General features: G+C 46.3%; 2 protein-coding genes across 2 annotated transcripts in view; both read left to right on the top strand.

The window, feature by feature from the left end:
- Positions 1-5,017: 5,017 nt before the first annotated feature.
- SMIM19 (small integral membrane protein 19) lies at positions 5,018-8,007 on the top strand. The gene is made up of 3 exons (XM_064450135.1): positions 5,018-5,243; positions 5,349-5,473; positions 7,101-8,007. Exons 1-3 carry the CDS (start codon positions 5,062-5,064, stop codon positions 7,169-7,171), a joined length of 378 nt encoding a protein of 125 aa, XP_064306205.1. The 5' UTR covers positions 5,018-5,061; the 3' UTR covers positions 7,172-8,007.
- Positions 8,008-8,956: 949 nt separating this feature from the next.
- Positions 8,957-20,035, top strand: part of SLC20A2 (solute carrier family 20 member 2) — a 58,083-nt gene continuing 47,004 nt past the window's right edge. The window contains exon 1 of the mRNA XM_064450130.1: positions 8,957-9,058. The gene's annotated coding sequence lies outside the window, so the exon portion shown is untranslated. The remainder of the gene's footprint in view (positions 9,059-20,035) is intronic.

The following is a 20,035-nucleotide window of genomic DNA, read 5'->3' as shown; positions in this document are numbered from 1 at the left end:
AACATCAAAGGATGAAGACCAGGAAGAGGCCTGCTCACAGCTGGAAGCCTACAAGCCCCTGTCTCCTCATCCCCTCCCCAGCTAGCTCTAGGCCAGTGGACATACCTTCCCCTGCCAAGACCACTGCCACAGCTCTGCCTTGCCTCAACAACAGCTGCTGGTTCTCATCTCAAGCTCAAATCAAGGGCCTCACATTCCCTGTCCTTTCCCATAAAAGATGCTTACTCTGGGATGATTATTGCCAGGTTTCCTATTGTATCCCTGTTCCTCGATCCCAGAAGTCCAGCCAAAGGAGCTGTACGAAGATGCAGGCCACACAAGGAGAAGGACTGCTACTGGTGCTCATCTCCAGCAGAAAACTTCAGAGGAGGTTCCCCAAATCACCCTAGGTGGTCAGTGCCAAGGCAGATCCCAGTGGGCACAGGGCTATTGTTCAGTGCTGTCATCAAGATGAAGGCCCTGGGTCTGGCCCCTTGCCCAGGGACAGGACAACTCTCTCGCTGAGGTCAGTGATCTGCACCACCTTGCCCTCCTCCTTTGGGCAATGTCTCTTCTGCCATCCCTGCAGCAGTCCCAGAGCACATCCTGCCCACCCCATCTGACCAGCTAGACAAAGAACCAAAGCAGAGACCGTCTCCCAGACTCAAGAAACAGCACCTGGTTCCCAGACTGAACCCTGCTGTCATGCTGCTGTGTCAGCAGTGGAGGAGACAGGGAGACGTCAGGCATGCCAGCTGAGCCTGCTGACAGCCTGGCTGCAGGTGCCAACTGTGTCAGGGCACCTAGACCCACTCACCACTGATATGCTGTGCTCTACCCTTGGTCCGATGCTGTTGCCAAAACAAATTCCCAGTGGATTTCCCAATAAAGTTGAGCCCTTACCAGGTAGGTTTGTACCACAGGATACAGAATGGTAAGAGCCTATCTCAGAGCAGAGTCCCAGACTCAGTTCAGACCCACTGCTCCTTTCTCTTTCTCCTCAGAGTCGTGCAAAGAATAGCACTGTCAAAGTTATGCTGTTTTCCTTTCCAAACTGCCTGCTGGCTGCAGGCTTCTAGGTGGCTCCAGTCTGATGTAGCGTGTTTCCCTTTGTGTGCCGTAGCTTCAGACTACATCCTAAAAGCAGTTAAGAATCTAAAACCCATACAGGTGAGCAGCCTTTACAGCAACTCATCTGTATGTTCGACACCATCAGATGTAAACCGCATTGCATGCATATCCACAGCAGCTGCTACGGAGGTCTGGGTAAATGCTGAGGAAATAAGATGGACACAACCTATTTAATTCAACATGGTTTTTTTCTTTTTTGAAGGATACTTTTAAACTTTGCGTTACTCTGTTTAATAGAGGGGTAACTATTAAGTGTATCAGAAGTTTAGAATACCACACAAACGTTTTGAAATTCTGTCACAAGCTCTAAAACAATATTTTCCTTTGGTGCCACATAAACAAAGCATCAGATCATTATCTTTGTGAAACAGAGGCAGTACTGTTTGCCAAATATAATTTGTGAGATATTTGGCAGAATTTGCAACTGTAAACTGATTCTATCATTATGACTTACCAACAGTCAAGAGACCCTGGGAACAAGAAAAAAGTGGTTCTCAAGTTCTTCTAGCATGATATAATGTGTACATTTGTAGAGTTCATCCAAATAAATTATATGGTAGATGGTACTTTTAAAAAAGAAAAAGGATTTTATGGTTTTATTTTAATTGAAATACTGTATACTTGAGATAACCACATGATTTCCAATAATTGTCAGTCTGTGTTCTGAAGTCTATAATCCACTATTTATCAGGATTAAATGGTGAATATTTTTACATTACAGCGATATTTATGCCTCAGCGATTTCTGACTCTGTTTAGCTCTGGGTAACTCAAAATCCATTAAAAATCATATATTTATACAGAGGGACACATACAGATTCTTTGGCCATAATTTTCAAAGAACAAGTTTACTGTTAGACTTCAGCATTCACATTTTGGATATGAAGTAACTGGATTTTCAAAACTGGTAATATTCAGCAGCTTTCAGTCAAATTTATAGTAGTTGCTGGATGCTAAGGACTTCTGGAAAGTGAATTCTCTCCTTGCAGAGCTGGAAGACCCTTTTCAGCAATTCTCTTGATAAATCTTATCAAATACACGCTAGACTTCTTTGTGGAATTAACAAAGTTCCCGCTTTTGAAAAAGTTGGGATTTTTTTTCTTTAATTAAATCACGCGGCTATGTGTTTTTCTCCCTAAGAGCTGGTTCCAGTGGGGGGCTGTGTCAGACCCATAGCTGAAACTCACCAGGCTTAATTTGCTGCTGTGTAATGTTGAAAATCTAGCCACTAAGCTTGGGTCTCCATTAGCTACATTTTGCCAGAAAAGCTTATGCCAATGCCATTATTATTATTATTATATATTATTTGTTTGGTGCCTACATGCTTTGATCACAGGCCAGGATCCTGGAGGTCAGATGCCATACAGGCATAGCACAAAATTGACCGTCCTTTCCCTACAAGCAGATTTAGTAATAAGAAAATAGAAAACTACTGATGTCCTCATGCATTAGCAGCCTACAGAAGTGTTGGTTATCCCATGCCACCTCATCCAAGCTACAAAGAAGTGTGCTACATAATCTCCATGGACAGGTCACATCATTTCTTGTGCACATAATGACAGCTGCGAGGCCTGACTTTGCTCTGACCAAATTCAACAGCAGCCTGCATTCCCAATTCTGAAGGTGTTTCAGGAGCCTAAGACTGAAACAAAAGCCCAAGCTATAAAAGAAAACAACACTCTACCAGGACAAGCTAACCTGGGCTTAAGAGTCAACCAACTTTGGTATTTGAACCAAACTCCTCAAGGAAGTCACACAGAAGGCCTATACCCCCAGAACTCCTATTGCTACAGGCCAGCAAGTGGGAGACCTTTTTCTCAGGTCTGCAAGGCTGTCACACTCACCACAGCGCCAAATGCTGTGCTCCTTAATCTAACCCTGTCCTACCCACTGCTTAATATTTGCTAACTTCAGAGGGGTATGTGGGGGAAGAAAATCTCTCTCTGCCTGTCTTCTAGGTTGGGAGTGGGTGGATTATCTAAGCCTTAAATCAAGCATTTAATTACATCAAACAAATCAGGCACCTGCTGAGTGAGGCAGATTCTGTTCCTGCGTGCTGAAGGCCGCAGAGAAAACCCTGAGACCTGAAGTCATGGTTTGTGGATGCAGGCCTTGGTTTTTTCTGATGGGAAGCTGTTTGCAGAGTCCCAGGGCATTCTAGCCCCTTGCCCAGTTGTCCAGACCAAAGCTGCAGGGTTAATACAAAAAGTATCTTTAGATACAGCTTAAAATCAGCTTCTTATACCCTGTACGAGGGAGCCTGATCTCAACTGAGGTCTAGAGATAGTAGTGAAATATAAAAAGCACCCCAGTTATTTATGTTTATTCGTTCCACTTTTCTTCCACAGACGTGTAATGCTTTGTCAGGCCTGTTAGCAGAAAAGTTCAACATACCAAAAAAACAAACAAGAAGCCTCCACTTTACAAGAAACTGTTTAAAATCCCTGTAAAACCATGCTTAATTAACTGTCTTGTGTCATGTTGCATAAGTGATAGACTCTTTTTTTTTTTTTTCCTCTTAGTGGATTCCACAGTTCCGTGCATGGGTGCCATCCTGACTTAATGACCTAGAATTATGTCTAATTGCTGTTCTACTCTTCTTTCCCACACCGTGTGGGGCAAGGAACTTTTCTCACGGTAACAGCGCCTTAGCTTTTTATTTTTTTTTATATTGTCATTTTCACTCATATCATTTTATGCCCTGATCTGAGGCCTCTTAAAGTGAATCTGTTCCATAGCATGGAAAGAGAACAACTTGGCACATCTTGCGCTGAGAAAATGGCTCCGCAAAGGATGGAGTTTCTCCAGGCTGTCTGGACAGTTGCGAAGCAAGTGCCATCCAAGCACGGTGTCTAGACTCCATCTGCCCAGTAAGGGGTCAGAGCACTTCCTGGGCACAGGAGAACTCATTCTGAATGTTTGACACTGGTTAAATAAATCATGCCCTAAAAATACTTGGGTTTTCCCGATTGTCTTATAAAGGGTGACAACAAATAATTGCAACATAAGCACGTACCCCAAATATGTGTAAAGCAAAGGGAGATGAACTGTATCCATAATGTCTACATTGTAATAGTTCTAGTATCTGAAGGATGATATGGTAAAGGAAAGCATCGGGGCCGGAGGTGCGTAGAAAGGAGCAGGAGGAGAGAATAAAGGACAGCACACCTCACTTGTCATGCAGCTCAGACATGCCACATGAGTCAATACAAAAAAAAATAATGTGTATGGGTGTGTTAGAACTCTAGTTAATCCACATCTCATTGAGCGGTTCGGACAACTTTTCAAGTTTCTAAACTGAAATGCTTGCTCTGCTCCACCTTTTCTGCCAAAGCATAATCCTAGAATTGTGCTTTCTGGCATCAGGAGCATATGGAGCGCAGGAGTAAGCTGTGTTGCTCCAGCACCTGAATATCCAGCAACTCCTATTTTCGGGGGGTGGATGGTGGGGGAGGGGAAACAGCCAAGATTTTTCAGAAAGTGCTGTTTCTATTTGGACAACCTAAACCGTCAAATTTAGCTCCTATGTGAAAAGCGAAAGCTCGTGACAACCTGAACCTCTTCTCCTCCCGAGACCGCGCACTGCCGAGCTACACCCCGCGGTCCCACGGCAGCGGGGCGAGCGCCAGCCCAGGCGGGTGAAGGCTGGGGCGGCACCGCTGCCCGCCCGCCCGGCTTCCCTCAGGCGCTGGCGCCCCAAACCAAAAGGACTGTTACCTCCCCTGCGCCCGCAGCCCCTGGGGGAGAGGGCACAAGCAGGCGGCAGTTTCTGCCGCGGGGGCTGCCAGGTGGGGGGGGGGATAAAGACGGGGGGCGGCCGGGGACCCCCGCTGCCCCACTCACGGCCGCCCCAAGACGGCAGCAGAAAGGCCGCTGCGGGAGCCTCCGGCCCCAACGGCTCGCCTGACGTCACTTCCCGCCGCCCGCCCGCCCCTAACGGCCGCTCTCCCCCATGGCGGCGGCGGTGGGGGCTGGGGGGGCAGCAGCAGCAGGCGGCGGCGGCGGGGGGGGCTCGGCGGCGTTGGGCGACGGCGGCGCCATTGACTACTCGGTGCACGAAGCGTGGAACGAGGCCACCAATGTCTACCTGCTGGCGGTGCTGGCCAGCCTCGCGCTCCTCGTCTACGCGCGGCGGTGAGGGGAGGGAGGCGGCGGTGAGGGGCGGGAGGGGGCGGGGGGGCTCCCGCCGGGAAGCGGCCGGGCCGCGCCGTGCCCCTTACCGCCTGCCCTCCCTGACAGGAACAAGAGGAGGATCATGCGCATCTTCACCCTGCCCCCCGCCGCCGAGACGCCGCCCGAGCCCAACTTCTACGACAGCGTGAAGAAGATCCGCCTGCGGCAGCAGCTGGAGATGTACTCCATCGGTACGGCGGGGCGGGGCGCGGCAGGGGGCTCACCGGGGGCGGCGGCTGCGGGCGCGGCCACGACCAGCCCGGCCTCGTGCGGTGGGGACGGCAGGGCGGGGCCCCGGCCTCCCCCAGGCCCCGTGTGAGCGGGGTCCCGCAGCAGCGCGGGGGTCACGGGACGGAGGCGCGAGGCAGCAGCCGTGCGGTTCTCTCCTGGCTGCCAGAGCAAATCCGGTGCTGAAGGTAAAGAGAATCACAGAACGGCTTGGGTCGGAAGGGACCTTTAGAGGCCATCTAGTCCAACCCCCCTGCAGTGAGCAGGGACATCTTTAACTAGATCAGGTTGCTCAGAGCCCCGTCCAGCCTGACCTTGAATGTCTCTAGGTACAGGGCATCCGCAACCTCTCTGGGAAACCTGGGCCAGCGCTTCAGCAACCTCATTGTGAAAAATTGTTTCCTTATATCCAGTCTAAATCTACCCTCCTTTAGTTTAAAACCATTACCCCTTGTCCTGTCACAACAGGCCTTGCTAAAGAGGTTGCCCCCATCTTTCCTATAGTTCCCCTTTAAGTATTGAAAGGCCGCAATAAGGTCTGTCCGCAGCCTTCTCTTCTCCAGGCTGAACAACCCCAACTCTCTCAGCCTGTCCTCATAGGAGAGGTGCTCCAGCCCTTGGATCATTTTTGTGGCCACCTCTGGACCTGCCTGAACAGGTCTATGTCCTCAAAAGAACTGGGAATGTCTGAATATTGTCAAAATATGGGTGGATTTGTAAAAGTTGAGAGGACCGTGGAGTCATGAGTAAATCAGCTTCATAAACTGAAAATAAATGAGAATTTTACTCTACCAACAAGTGTTGCCACCCCCACCTTCATGCTGAAAGTGTGGATGGAGGTAGGAAAGAGCCCCATGCCTCTGATATTGCAGAGGTCCAATTCAGAGAAACACCTGTACTTGCTTCACATCTGCCATACATGCATGTCTAGAGGGAACATGGGCAAGAAATACCTTATGAGTTGAAACCACCTTTTAAATGTAAAGATTTATTGTAAAAATTCTTAGGCTGGGCTGTTGCACTCTGTAGGAACAAAAAAGGATGTGCTTCCTGCAGAGGAATGCCTGCTGGCTTTTGTTGTTGGTGTTTGTTCCACCGCACACAGCTCTTTGATCTCCTTTTGCCTTGCTAACCAGATTAATTTTGTAGTCAATGTAGTTGTTAGTTTGTGGTTTGTATATTGTGGAGGAGATGAGTGATGTGGAGCTGAACCGTGTGACTAATGAGTCATTCGGGTCATCTCTAATAGTACTTCTGGAGCCATAGCCTTTAATTTCTTTTTTTTAAATGAAAGGACCCAAATGGAAATGTAGTTCTCTGCCGCTAATTCACTGACATTTCACTATGACCCTATTGTTCAGCCTTTCCAAGGCCATACGCTAAAGGCCTAGTCCCATGCAGTGACGGAAACTTCCTCTTGTGTGGCCAAGTGGTGAAATTACGTTCTCTAATCTTCAGTCTATTTCTTGATTGTTTTCATATTTACACATGTGTATATATACAGGTATGTGTACATGCAGACACATACATATGTACACATGCATATAATAAATGGTATAATCAGTGCTGATCAGTGTTTCTTTTTTTCAGCAAGGAAGTATGAACAGCAGCAGCAGCATCCACCAAAACAGGCTGAAAGCGTACAGCTCTCAGTGGAGTGAAGCCCCACAGCTGTAGGAACTCAGGATCAATGTCCAGTGCCAATGATACGAATCAGCGTGGAGCTATTTTCAATGCCTCCTAACTGGTACATAGCTGAAGGCAAGGGAGAAAGGAAGGGGACTCTCCTAAAGACTTTGTTCTCAGTAGCTTTTCTCTGAGCCCTGTGAGGTAAACAGAGTGCCTACTGAAACATTCAGCATGAAGGTACCTGCCACAGGGTAGCCCCGCTCAGGGAAACCTCTGAGGGGAGAGAAGGCCAGCCTTACCAGTGTCTTACATTATTTCTCCTTGCCAGCACCTTCAAAATCATCTCCTACCTTCTCTGGTAACGGCACCCTAGAGAGAACAAGGCAGCACCTGGAAACCCCTTTTGTTCCTTGATTGCGCATTGTTGAATTTGCTGAATATGTTCAGTAAATGCGAGTGAAGACGCTGCGGCCTCACCGCCTAGTGAAGACTGACAGCTTTGAGAGCCTGGGGCATCGCTGGCGGTAGCGCAGAAAGATTCTGCTCTCTTGTGTTTATGTGGAGGCTGCGTATGCAGTACTGTGAACCTTTCCTGGGGAAACTTTGAGAAGTACACAGTGAATTGCATGTCTAGGAGGCACTTAAATACTCTAACGTTAATAGCAAAGATTGCTAGCTTAATTTAGTCGAATTGCTTAAAGAATGAGATTGTCTATGAATATTTGCGTAAACAGGAAGGTCACAGCTTATCCAGAAGAGACATCATGCCCCAGTTACTTTTTTCATTCTAGGTAAATCACAAAATCCGTTAATTTAAAGAATACTGGAGAAATCACTTCTTAATAAAAGCATCTAATCATGAAGACTACTTGAGGCTGTATCATGCTGTAATTCCTAATGTTACGTGACTTGAGCGGGCCGAGCGGGGAACAGAACACCTACAAACATCCAAGGGTGTATGCCCAGAGGGAGGTTTCTTCCCAGTTCTGTGCTAAAATATATTAAGTCTTGGAGCAGTGGTAAACAGCACTGCAGTCCCATTCAGATATGAGGAAACTTGGCTTTGTTCGTCAAATCTTTGTTAGAAACCACCTGTACTTTGCTGTCTGCAGGGACACTACAGTGTGACCTTGTTTTCCTGAGAATCGGGTTTGTTCGCCTGCTGTGCAAAACGCCAAACTACACACGGAGCTGAGGTATTTTATTGAGTTCACTTTTGCGCAGAGACGCATGCTAGGTAGTAACTCTACACAGCTAGCACCCCACACCCAGACACTACGAGGCATCTATACAGTTACATGTGTCAGTCACAGCCGATATTCACACCCCCCAGCTGATCAGGGGTTAGCTTCTCATTTTGCATTACTGTACAGCTCCCTTTAAATTTACCACTACATTTACCTCTGCACGTTCAGAGAGCGAGGGGCTTATCTGAGGGGTGGGTGTGGGTGGTGTGCGTGCATGCGCTGGCGTGATTTTTAGTATTATAATGAGGCCAGTTCCCCTGAAGGACACTTGGTTTCAGTTCTTACCGACACCCCAGCCAGTTGCCCTCGTGACCACACACTTCATAGCGCAGCCGGCGGCGCTTTCCGAGGCGGCAGGGTCACTCTCCCAGCTCCCCCGAGGATGCAGCCGCACCACAAACAATCCCTCCCCGGCCGCCACATTGTTCCGTTCCGCTCCGCACCCGCTCCCACGCGGCCGCGGGGGGAGCTCCGGGGCCCGCCGCCCCGTTACCCGCGTCCCTTCTTCGGCTGCCATCCCCGCCACGGCTGCCCGGGTGCCCTCCCGGAAGCGGCCACCACACCCCCACCCCCGCACTGACCTCACTTCCTGTCGCCGCTTCCGCCTCCGGGCCGTGCCGGCTGCCGCCGCCGCTGCCGCTACCGCCGAGGTCGGAGCGCGCCCGCCGGGCGGTGAGTGGGGCAGCGGCGGGTCACGCGCGCGGGGCCGCCCCGCCCTCGACCCTCCCCGCGCCCCGTCCGCGCGAGGAGGGGGGGACGGGGGCGCCTCACCGGCGGCGGTGGCGCGTGGGGCCGTTGTGAGGCGGGAAGGGGCCGCCCGCCGGTGGGGGGAGGGTGCGGCGGCGGGAAGGGGGGGCTGGGGTCGGGCTTTCGCGCCGCCGGGCCGGGCGGGCTCTCTCTGCTCCCCGCGGCAGGGCTCCGCGCCTCCCCTGCCCGGCGTCGCCCTGGCGCGGGGCCCGGGTCTGTAGCGAGAGCCCACCGCCCTGCCCTGCCCTGCCCTGCCCGGGGCCCGCTGATGGCGCACCGCGGGCAGCGGCGGCCGGTAGGGGTGCGGCTTCCAGCGCGGCCGCGTGTCAGCACGAACCCGCGCTCTCCCGCCTACCAAACCCCGCGCCCTTCAGCCTGCAGCTGGTAATTGTACAGTTCCCCTCAGCGGAGCTGGAAGCACCGTGACGCGCTTAGAAATCCCGAGCGGTGCGCAGCTTCACCTGCGTTCGTGGGCCTGAGGTAGAGGCACAAGTGTCTCACAAACTTACTTGTCCAGACAAAACCTTTCTAAGGAGAAGCAACAAAAGCTAAAGCTTTTCCAGGGCGTGTACCTTTGGCATTTGCTGGGGCACTGGAAGAGCTGCTTGAGCCAGGAGCGCAGGGCAGGTAGCGTTTCTTTTCCTGACTTAAGTGCAGCTATTGAAGTTCTGCCCTAACAAAACTATAGTCTGTATGGGGTTTTTATATTTCAGTTTTACAGTGCAAGTATGCTTTGGGATGGAAGGTGCAGTCAGCTTTTGAAATTTTACCTCAGGTCTCTGCAGTGATTTTTACCCATTAATTCACAATATTGCATGCAGGGAAAAAAAGTGCTTTCTTCAACTGGTAGTAAAAAATCGGTGCCTAAAAGCAAAGGCAGATACAGTAAAGGCAATAGATTTTTTTTTTTTTTTTTTTTAGTCCATTCGTAGTAGTTGGGCTCAGGCGTGCACAGAAACGGATTCTCAAACTCTCGTGGAACTTCGTTCATGCTGAATTACTACATGTCTTGGATGGGGAAAGCTTGTGACCTTTAAAAAATTGTGCCAAAGTTGTCTTTAGTCACGTTTATTTTTGAGAATGCTGTACAGAGGCAAAGCTTTCTAGCTTACCCAATACTGTTTAAAAAGCTAGTATGGTATGTAGATTTACTGGTGTCTGATAACCCAACGCATGCGAGGGAAGGTGTTCAAAGCAGTTAAAACTTTGCATTTGTAAGGTACCACAAAAAAGCCTTAACAATTTGCTCTCAATTATAACTCGGATGTTTTTGAGAATCTGACTGCTCTGTCGTGTCCATGGGAGCTGCTGCACAGTCAGATCTTTGTAAATGCACTCTTAAGTTACGTGAAAACTGTAATTTTCTGTTAGGTGGTGGAAAAGTCATCTCTCCCCTCATCACTAAAATGTGGCTGGCTAGGTTTTATACGCAGTGCTGCACAGAAGATCAAAGCTTTTCGGATGGAGCTTTATAAATTCTGTGGCAATGCTCAAGAGGGTCTTAAGTGTTTCTAAGCTGTGAGTGTGGGTGTGTTTAAAGCTGAAGACATTGTAAACTCCGTGGGCCTCGTAGTGAAAATACCTTCCCCCATGCCACAAGCATTTTGAGTTTTAGTCCAGTGTTACATGCCCGGATAGTATGGATTGGCATGTGCCGGCCGAGCCCAGATGAGAACGTAGCCTGTAGCAGCTGCCGGGGTGCCTTATAGCTATGAGAGCTACGAATTTCAGCAGTGTGACGCTCAGGTGGTGCTAAACTTGCTCTCAGCGTTCCCTTCTGAAACTGCCTGATCCATCGAGAAGACCCACAGAGAAAGCCTTCGCAGTACCACTTGTGCTGCTGATGCCAGTAGAAGCACTGCAAATAGGGAAAAGATCCCAGTGCCTTTGTCCAAGGATGGTTTGTGGGGAAGCTTCTTCAGTGGAGTGCAAAATTACTCGCTGAGAATATTCTAACCTCTGATGAATCTTTCTGTAATTCGCGTTTTGCATATATGATTAAGCAGCATTGGCCGAAAGCTTGGTGACAGCACAGGGCTCTGGAATGTCTCCCTGTTGCCTGGGCAGTCTATTCACGTTAGCTTACTTCCGTGAGCTTAATTGCTCCTTTTAAAGTCCTCCTGAATTCAGGAGTGCACTGCTGCTGAGCAAGCTGAAATTACACACGCTGCAGAAAGGTATGTTGCAACTTCACCTCTCCAAAAGAGGAATTGAAAAGATTTTGCCCTGGCCCTAATTTCTACTTTAGAGAGATTGAAAATTGTCACTGCGTGCCACCTTCAGCGGGGAAGAGGCACCTCACTGGAAAACGTGTTATTAACTCTGTGATGTCTTTGGGCTGTTATGCCTGAAGAGCAATAGCATTTGGAGGAGGCTTGCTGACAAAGTACAGTCTTCAGTTGTGGTTGCTTCTGATTTGGAGCGTAAGCAGTGATCAAAAGGCATTCCCTTTACCCTCCAAACACTTAAACTGTGTTTTAGTCATGGTAAGGAACGTGGGTGAGGTCACCTAGTTTAACTTGGTCACTCAAACAAAAAGGCAGCACTTGATCTTGTCCTCGAGACAGGGCTGCCTCTGAGGAGCAGAATGTTTCAGTGCCTCAGGCCCCTGCGAATGGAGGTAAGAGCCTTTACTTTGCAGCCCCGTTTCTGTTGTGGCATAAGAGTTAAGGGCTAAGAGCAAGTGTCTTGTGGTCGGACAGCTCTGTAAGAAATTGGTGTTGCCTGGGTCGGCGGGACTACCTGCTGGCTAAGGGACAGATACCGAGTATGACCAGAGATGCTGACCGCTGGCAGAACACCTCAGAGCTAGCGCAAATGTCTCATGAGAAATCTGGTGTCGGGGAGTGGAAATTGGGGCTAATTCTCCTGTAAGAGAAGGGAGGAGGAAAAAACCCCACACATCGTGTTAAGAGCAAAAGGCTCAGGATTTTTTTAGGCAGGAAAAATCCTTCCTTAATAACTTTTTTCCAACTCTGATAAAAAAGGCCGATGAAACTTCTCAGTTGTCTCCATGAAATCTGTGCTTACAAGTAAAAGGCTAAGAACCTTTTTAAGAATGAAGGTGCTTTGCTTGATTTTTGCAAGGAATGTCTAAGCTTTGGGTGTTACTTTAATAAAAATAATTCCTGATCTTTTTATGGAATATCTAAACTCTGGGCGTTACTTTAATAAAAATAACTTTGAACTCCAAGATTAACAGAATTGCTAAAAGGAGTTCTCAATAAGAAAAAGAATAAACTGAATTTGGAATTTCTGAACCAAGCCCTTGAAGGCAATTTGTGGCAAAACTCCAGAAAAAGAAGAAGAAGAAAAAAAATCTAATTTTTATAAAATAGCCGTATATCTACTTTCTCAGTTATAGCTAGGCACTGCTTTGAGAAGTGATTCTCCCCTTGGAGAGGCCTAGGAGTGAGATGTTGTAGGAGAATGGGGTTTAATTTTTATCTAACAGCAAAATTAATTCAGAATCCTAAAAAAGGGCTGCTCATATTAGGGATTTGCTGAAATTGGAGTCTGAGAAAATATTTTATGTTTGCACATCTGAAGAAAACCTAAGATACTGAGTATGCGAAGCAGTAATCGCCTCCAGTTTCCGTCAGGCTTGCTGGAACTGGTTTTAGACATCCGTGATGTGTAAAAGGCGTATATGGATCCATAGCTTGCTCCTGAGAAAGACTGCAGTTTGGATATGATTATAGAAACATTTGTCTTTTTTGTAATGGAATAGAACAAGTATTTTGAAAAGACTCTGCTGGCAGGAGGGCTGTATTACTTTCCAAAATATCCTTTGGATCATCCTGAAAACATAGTTTGTAATATGCTCTTGACTGACGGCGTAGGGTGTGAAACATAAATTCCTGAGCCGGAAAGATGTATGTTGGTTCTGCAATGGGAGACTCCATGTGATCTCGTTATTTATGGTGCTTCTCTCAGATGTCTTTCTGGGACTCGAACAGCTGCTGTGAACTTTACCCAGCACAGAGTACTCGGTATGTTTCAACAACTTTATTTTGCCGTTGCTCAGATCATGGTGTACGCTCCGATGAGCAATATTAGAACCAACTTCTGTGACAGCGGTTGTAAAAACAGAGCAGAATTAGGGAACCCTTTCACTGATTGATGAAAAGCTTGAAGGGGAAAAAAAGTAAGAATATCATCTTCCATAGCTTGGGTTGGTGCACATCAGGGAGTGATAGTTGGAGGCATCCAATTTCTTTATACTGTAATATGGAAGTAAAAGTGGACTGACAGAAGAGGAAGAGTCGCTTTTTCTTTTCAGAGGGAAGGTCAGAAGGGTAGTAGAAGCAGAGGTGCAGGCTTTTTCAGTCTTACCTTTTTTCTTCATGACCATCTTGTTAAATGGCAGCAACCATTGTTTGCAGGAACTTTCCCTCTCTTTGGTAAAGAGCTGTGGCTTGTCATGCGTTTTGATATGTGGCAGTGCCACTGCTAAATAGATCCAAATCTACAGTCAGATAAGGCTTGGCATAATAATCTTAGCTCAACTAAATAATCGAGTTCACATGATCTGTAAGTGGCCAGCAGATTTTTTTTTTTTTCTTAGGCAACGTACGTACTGCTTGTATTGCATTGCATGTTTATTTAAAGCTAATTTTAGCATAACAGATTGAGAATTCTAGCAGCCAAAAATACCTTTGTTGAGTCCATTAAAAGATTTCCTTACCCAAACTCTAGTTTTGTGTGTGACAAACAGAAAATATCACATCTTTTTTACTTCATATTCAGTAACGACCCAGAAGCAGTGAAAGCATTTCACGCAAGGCCTCCAAGATTACTTTTGCTGCTGCTGATGGGAGAATTGTCCCGTATCATTACTGTCTTTTCTTTCAACCTCAGCAAATCCTGAAATGCCAAAGGCAAACCACTCTGGTGGATCAGAGGTCCTGGAGATGCTGGTATGGCAGTGCTCTGCAACTTGTGGCTTGGACCACTGTTTGAGCATTGCCTAAGAGCGTTGTAGAAATACTCAGTTCAGTATGTTGGCTTTACGCATGTGAGACGGAAGAACAGGAAAGCATTTATGGCCTCCCAGAAAGGAAGTATTAAGATTGTTGTTCTGGAACAGAGTTTCTAAGACTGCTGCGTAACTATTAAACAGCGTGGGGAGGTCATTGAAAGTATGCAATGGGATGATTTAACTGCCATTATGAGACCTGTGACTTTACTGACTCTGATCAGTGTATGATACTCAAATAGAGAAAAAAGTTGCGTGTGATTGTAGTACTTAGTGGGCTAACAGGTGTCGAAGTGGTGCCTGTTACCAGTTCTGTTAGTACTATGTTGTTCGTCAAAGAGCTCCATTTGTTTATGGACCATAGGCTGGCACGGTTGTCTCTTGACCAATTGCTTGCCTGAAGATCCTTCTAAAGAGGGGTGAAATGGTGTAATTCCCATTTCGGCTGAGGTAAAGAAGTATTCTCTTGCTGTAATTCACCAGTTCCAAGCCCGTAATCAAAACCCTTGCAGTAAAACAGTGATGTCTATGTGGTGTTTCTCACAGATGCTGTAAAAACTGTCATCTCCTTGGGAGGCCATCTTCCCATGAGATATCAGCCAGACCTACTCTTTCTCTCCTAAAGACTTTGGGATTAAGAACCTGTGTCCTGGGGTACAAAGTTTTAGCTCCAGGCTGGGAGAAGAAGATGCAGCCCAAATAGTTACTGAAAGCAGGACTATGTTTTCGGGAGGTGAGAGGATCCAGAACCTCAAGTTTGCTTTAAGAGTCTCCCTTCTTTGTCTGCTGCTTGCATGCATCATTATATTTTTTTTTTCACCAAACTTTTATTGAATGAAGGTGTGGGTTTATACCTTGATGCTTCTTGCAAGCGTGTGGTGAGCAGAAACGGCAGCGCCTCATCACACTGGAGCTTTAGTAAGTACTTGGCATAATAACCATGATGAATATGTCATGAGCTCATCCATAAGTAAGAACATGGGCTAAAGTTTTTGCACAGAGGAACCTGCAGCCCACAGGAACCTCAGCCAAGAGCAAAATGGGATTGGTTTTGCTTGGTTGGACACTGTTGTTCTTTATTCAGGCATGGAGATGGGAGGGGAATTCTTTGCTCAGAGGGAGACATTCCTGTGTGACCTTGAAAAGCCCAGCATGGTATGCTTCTTGTCTGTTCTTGTATAACTAAATTTGTCAGAATTTCAGGAGGTTTCAAAGAGCAGAACACAGGGCAAAACAGTTTGCTTATATGGGTGGGAAACATCAGAAAAGTGAACTTGCAAGATCTGGAAGAAGGTAGGGCTTGGTGAAATTCTGGTTGAGCTGCCAGCTTCTAGCAGATCCCAGAAGCTTAGCGTATAGAAGTGTTGCTGGATGACCGATGAAAGTTGCTGAGTTGTTGCCTTAAAGGCCCTCAGTTTATGTTCCCGCTCTGTGCACAATATGACATGGGAGCTTATGGTCCAAGTCAGGCTGGAGCCCTTGGAAGGGGAAGAGCGGTGGTTAATAGCCGTGCTAGTTCCCATAGTGCAAGAACAAAGGGATGTTTAAATGGAATTGAAAATGAGTACATTTGAAACCTGGCGTAATTATACCGCATGATATTACCGAGGCCAAAAGTTTAGTCGGATTCCAAGCAGACCTGGACATTTATATATATAATGACAATGTCCAGAGTTGCAGTAAATAGGATTAAAAATAAGTTAGGCATATAAAGCTTCATGCTAATTGATGAGTTCAGGAAGGAATTTCCCCTTTGGGTAAATTGCATCATTGTTCACTAGGAGAGCTGTTCCACCTTCTGAAGCATCTGGTCCTGATCACAGGAGACAGGTTTCTCAAACAGATGGACCAGCAATCTGACCTGTCATGGCAATGCTTAGCTTGCCCTGCCTGGGTCAGATCTTGTTGAAGGGGTTGGGTTTGAGAAGCTCTTTTTAAATTTATTTATATTTATTTATTTAATTATTTTTCTTTCTGGGTTTTCTGAGGCCACCTGTACTGCAGTGTACGTCTACTTTTCAGTTGCTTGTTGGCAAAAGACGACAACTGCTGATCAAGTGCCTTAAATCTTGAGAAGTGCCTGCTAACGCGTCAGCAGCAGCCCATGTAAACATGGAAGCTGCGATGGGCACCTAAGGCATTGCTCTATTGTTCCGTATATTAAAAAGTAGCTCTATGAGCAGCTGACCTAGTGAAGATGAGAGTTTCCTGCAGCTTTCTCAGTTTTGGTGGCACTGTGGCACCTAAAACATCTTCCCTTCTTTCTTTCCATTACACGACAGTATCGTTAGTGTCCCTGGTTTTCCCAGCAGCACAGTGCCTGAGCATCCTGTCACCACCTTGTGGTTCTTGGGTATATTTAATCAAAACATGACGTCTCCCTGATGTTTGTGAACCAGACACCTTGATACTCAGGGGGCTGCTATGGTTATTTGTTCTGTAAGCCTGTTGTAGGAATTGAGCACCTGTGAAATCTCCGTCCGTCAGATTAAGTTGAAATTGGCCTTACAATTCATATTTCTGTGCATGGGATAGTCAGTGCAGTTATGTAACTGTTGGTTCCTTGGGAAACAAAGAAAAATATCAGTCTTCCAAGCAAATTGCCATGGAATACTACTTCTCTCAAAGAAATAAGGTGCATGAACAGTTATGGAGGCATGTGCACCTTTAAAATATGCACCGTTTAATCTTAAGACTTTCCCCAAGGTATAAGGGGAAGGCTTCCTTGCCAGAATATTGTAATTGAGTTAACAGTCCAGGAGGTTTCTGTGTTTTGTTACTGAGCTACAAAATTCTTCTGCTGGTGTTGGCTGCTATGAAGATCAAAGTTAGAAGTACCAGCCTGCCTGTAAATTGTCTCTTCAAAAGAAAACTGGAAATTCCTCAGTTGTTTCAGGTGACAGCCAGCGTCAGATCTTTTTGACAACTATTAATCTTTTCGTGCAGTTCTCTTTCTGCATGCAACAGTGAACAGCCTGGATGTCTTGTAGTCTTTATGGTACATATGCTGAGTGTAGACATCTGATTAGCGAGTGAGGATGTCAATAATAAATTGAATTACTTGTCCACAGTTAATTTCTGGTGCCCAGAGAGAATATGGGGTTATGATGATTATGGAACAGTGAAATTGTGATTTCTGTTTCTTGTATACAGTGATCATTGTGATAAAAGATTAAGGATCACTGTGGTATAAAATAATTGGATGGTATCTGGACATGTTTGGGGTGCCCTGCTGATGGGACATGTGTGTCTGCCTCAGCTTTTGTGCTCTGTAAGCTCTTGAAATCTGTGATAGTTGCCTTTACCAAGTAGGCAGTAGCGTGTTTCTCAATAGCAGGCATGATCACTGAGGCGCAGTGAGGACTGTTTGCCTCCTAAGCCTTTTTGAGAGTAAGGACTTCTTCAGGAGTTCAGGATTGAGGGAATATGTATTTTTCTCTGACATATAATCCCTGCACAGCAAATACATTTCTGTCTTAACAGCTATTGTTTCTGCAATACCCAGAGTGTTGTCAGAGGGTTTCTTGCTTTGACCTCCAAGGCTCAGTTGTGTTCTCTACTGCAGTGTGCAAGAACCAAAGCCAAGACTTTCTGTGCTTGGATGGGGCTCTCTCCCCACAGCTGTCTCTTGTTTCTAGTGTAAGAGAGCTGAAAAGACCCGTTGTTTCGCTGGGAGGAGTTGGCGAAGGACTATGCTGTCTTCCCCAGTGAAGTGTGCCCCTGTGTATGGAGCATGCTGCAGTCAAGGGCTTTTGCAGAAGAAAAGAGGATTTTGGATGGGAGGTGGAATTCTGAGAATTTCAGATGGTAGCTGATAAGAGGTAGGATCTGCTCTGCCTCTGCTAGGAAGAGATTTTGGTGCTAACATTTATTTAAAGATGGCCTTAACCCTAAAAGGGAGAGGTAAAATTGCTTTCAGACTTCTGTCTCACTGAGAGCCGTCTGGCAGAACGGTTTTGGTGCCTGCTTATCTGCCCTGAAGGCTTCATGGCTGGGGAGGCTGCAGAAATAATTTCTCCTGCACCCCCTCATTCAGTGTTCGGGCAAAATCATGAGGCAGGCAAATGGTTTGGGCAGCTTGTTTGGACACAAGATGTCTGTGTCTCCATTTTGCAGATGAGTCATCCCTCAGCCTTTTTGTTGTTAGACTCTGAACAGTGCTGTTGTTGGCTTTGGGCCTGCTTCATCCCAAGTTTTGGATGGCAGAAACAGATAGGCAAGTCCCCTCCACCCCAACCCCAAACTTTGACGTGATTCTGGGGACAAAGACATGTTGAAAATACCTTAGGCCTTTGTCACCTTGTAGTTAATTACTGTAATGCAGAGGAAGCGTCTCCTCCAGTACCTCATAAGTGTGTAGAAACGCAGATGTACTGTGAAAGTTGTGTAGATTAAGGAGCAGTGGGGAAAGTAGAGGAGAGGCTTACATCTTTGTTTTTCTTCTCAGTTGTGGGCAAGAGCTCTACTTGGACAAACGGGTCCTGGGTAAAGATAACTTGCATTGTTTTCAGTAGCGGATAAGTTAGCGGATGGGTCAGCGGTTTCTTTTAGTTGAGCTGGCTGCCACAGACTAGTTCTGCAAGCTTGGCACCCGATGATGTTTTCCACAGTATGTAAGGCTAGCCAGTACAGGATTTCTCCTGCTTGCCATGTCAGAAACGGAGGTGCAGATTGGGAGATTTCATTGGTTAGCCCGATTTTGGCACACGATGTTTTGCGTACCTAGTTTGGCAAAACTTTGCTTTTGTGAAAGGAACTCTTATTTCCTAAAAGGAACTTGAATGAAAGTTGGGATTTTATTAAAGACACAGAGGCATATTATTATTCATCTTTCCTTGCTTCATCCCTGTGATGTTTCCTGTTTTGCTTCTTGAGATACAGGTGTCATGATGAGGAGCTTCTCAGAAACAGAAGTGGATGATGAGTGGAGATGAAGATATCATACATTTAAGAAGTTGGCTCAAGTTTCCGTTAACAGGCATGGAAAGTTTCTGAGACCAAGCCATGAGAAGAACATGAGTAAAGAAGAGGGAGATGTAGACCCAGACTTTCTAGAAGGGATTGCAGGATTTGAGAGGATGCTGCACAAACGTCACGTAGTTTGCTTGCCTATTCATTTACCTGCGCCCCTGGATTGTAATACTTTGTTTGCATATCTGTTTGGAAGTTGAAAAATGCCCTCACATCTGTGTCTTTAATATGATCATGGCTTCAAGCTTGTTTTAGGAAGAGCAGATCATCGCTGTAGTTTTTATTTGTGGATTAGATAGCTGCTGCTTTGTACTTGAAATCAATTCTGATTTTTTTGTAGAAACGTGCGTCGAATATGGAGAAGGTCAGACCATGACCATTACGAAACAGGAAAACGGGTTTTGCTTGCATTTATTAAATACCCTCTGCATAAAAAGTGTGACAGGTGCATAGATAAAAGAAAGATAGTTCTAGCCCTCTAATTTGAGTAACCTTATAGTGTATTGTTCTTACGCTGGCCTTAGATGTCAGAATCAAATATTAATTAGTTCAGTGTTTTGTTTTTTTTTTTTGCTTGACTGTTGGTCACAAAAATATTCCAGATAGGTAAGATTTCTTGACAGGGTTGTGGGGTTTTAAGTGCAGATTACTTAGTATTGAGTTAGGGAAGAGCTTTTTAGAAAGGTAGTTTTTTTGAACATCTTGGCAGTTTTGTGAAGCATCTCCAAGGAAATACTAGCCATGCAGTCCAGCAAGTTATGGTGCTGTGAGCAGACTTAATTGTAGTAAGTCTCTGATACAGAGTTACTAAGAATTTGACATATATGTATTTAAAATTTCAAAATTAAATGTAATTTCCTGTATTGGACAGTGTTGCTGGTAGAGGCAAAGAGCATCTTTATTTTTCTTATGAACTCTTATCTGGTGTTTTATCCTTAATAAAAGGCTGTGGT

Source organism: Phalacrocorax carbo, chromosome 4, assembly GCF_963921805.1.
Source record: "Phalacrocorax carbo chromosome 4, bPhaCar2.1, whole genome shotgun sequence".
Taxonomy (NCBI): Eukaryota; Metazoa; Chordata; class Aves; order Suliformes; family Phalacrocoracidae; genus Phalacrocorax; species Phalacrocorax carbo.
This window is presented reverse-complemented; position numbering and strand designations above follow the sequence as displayed.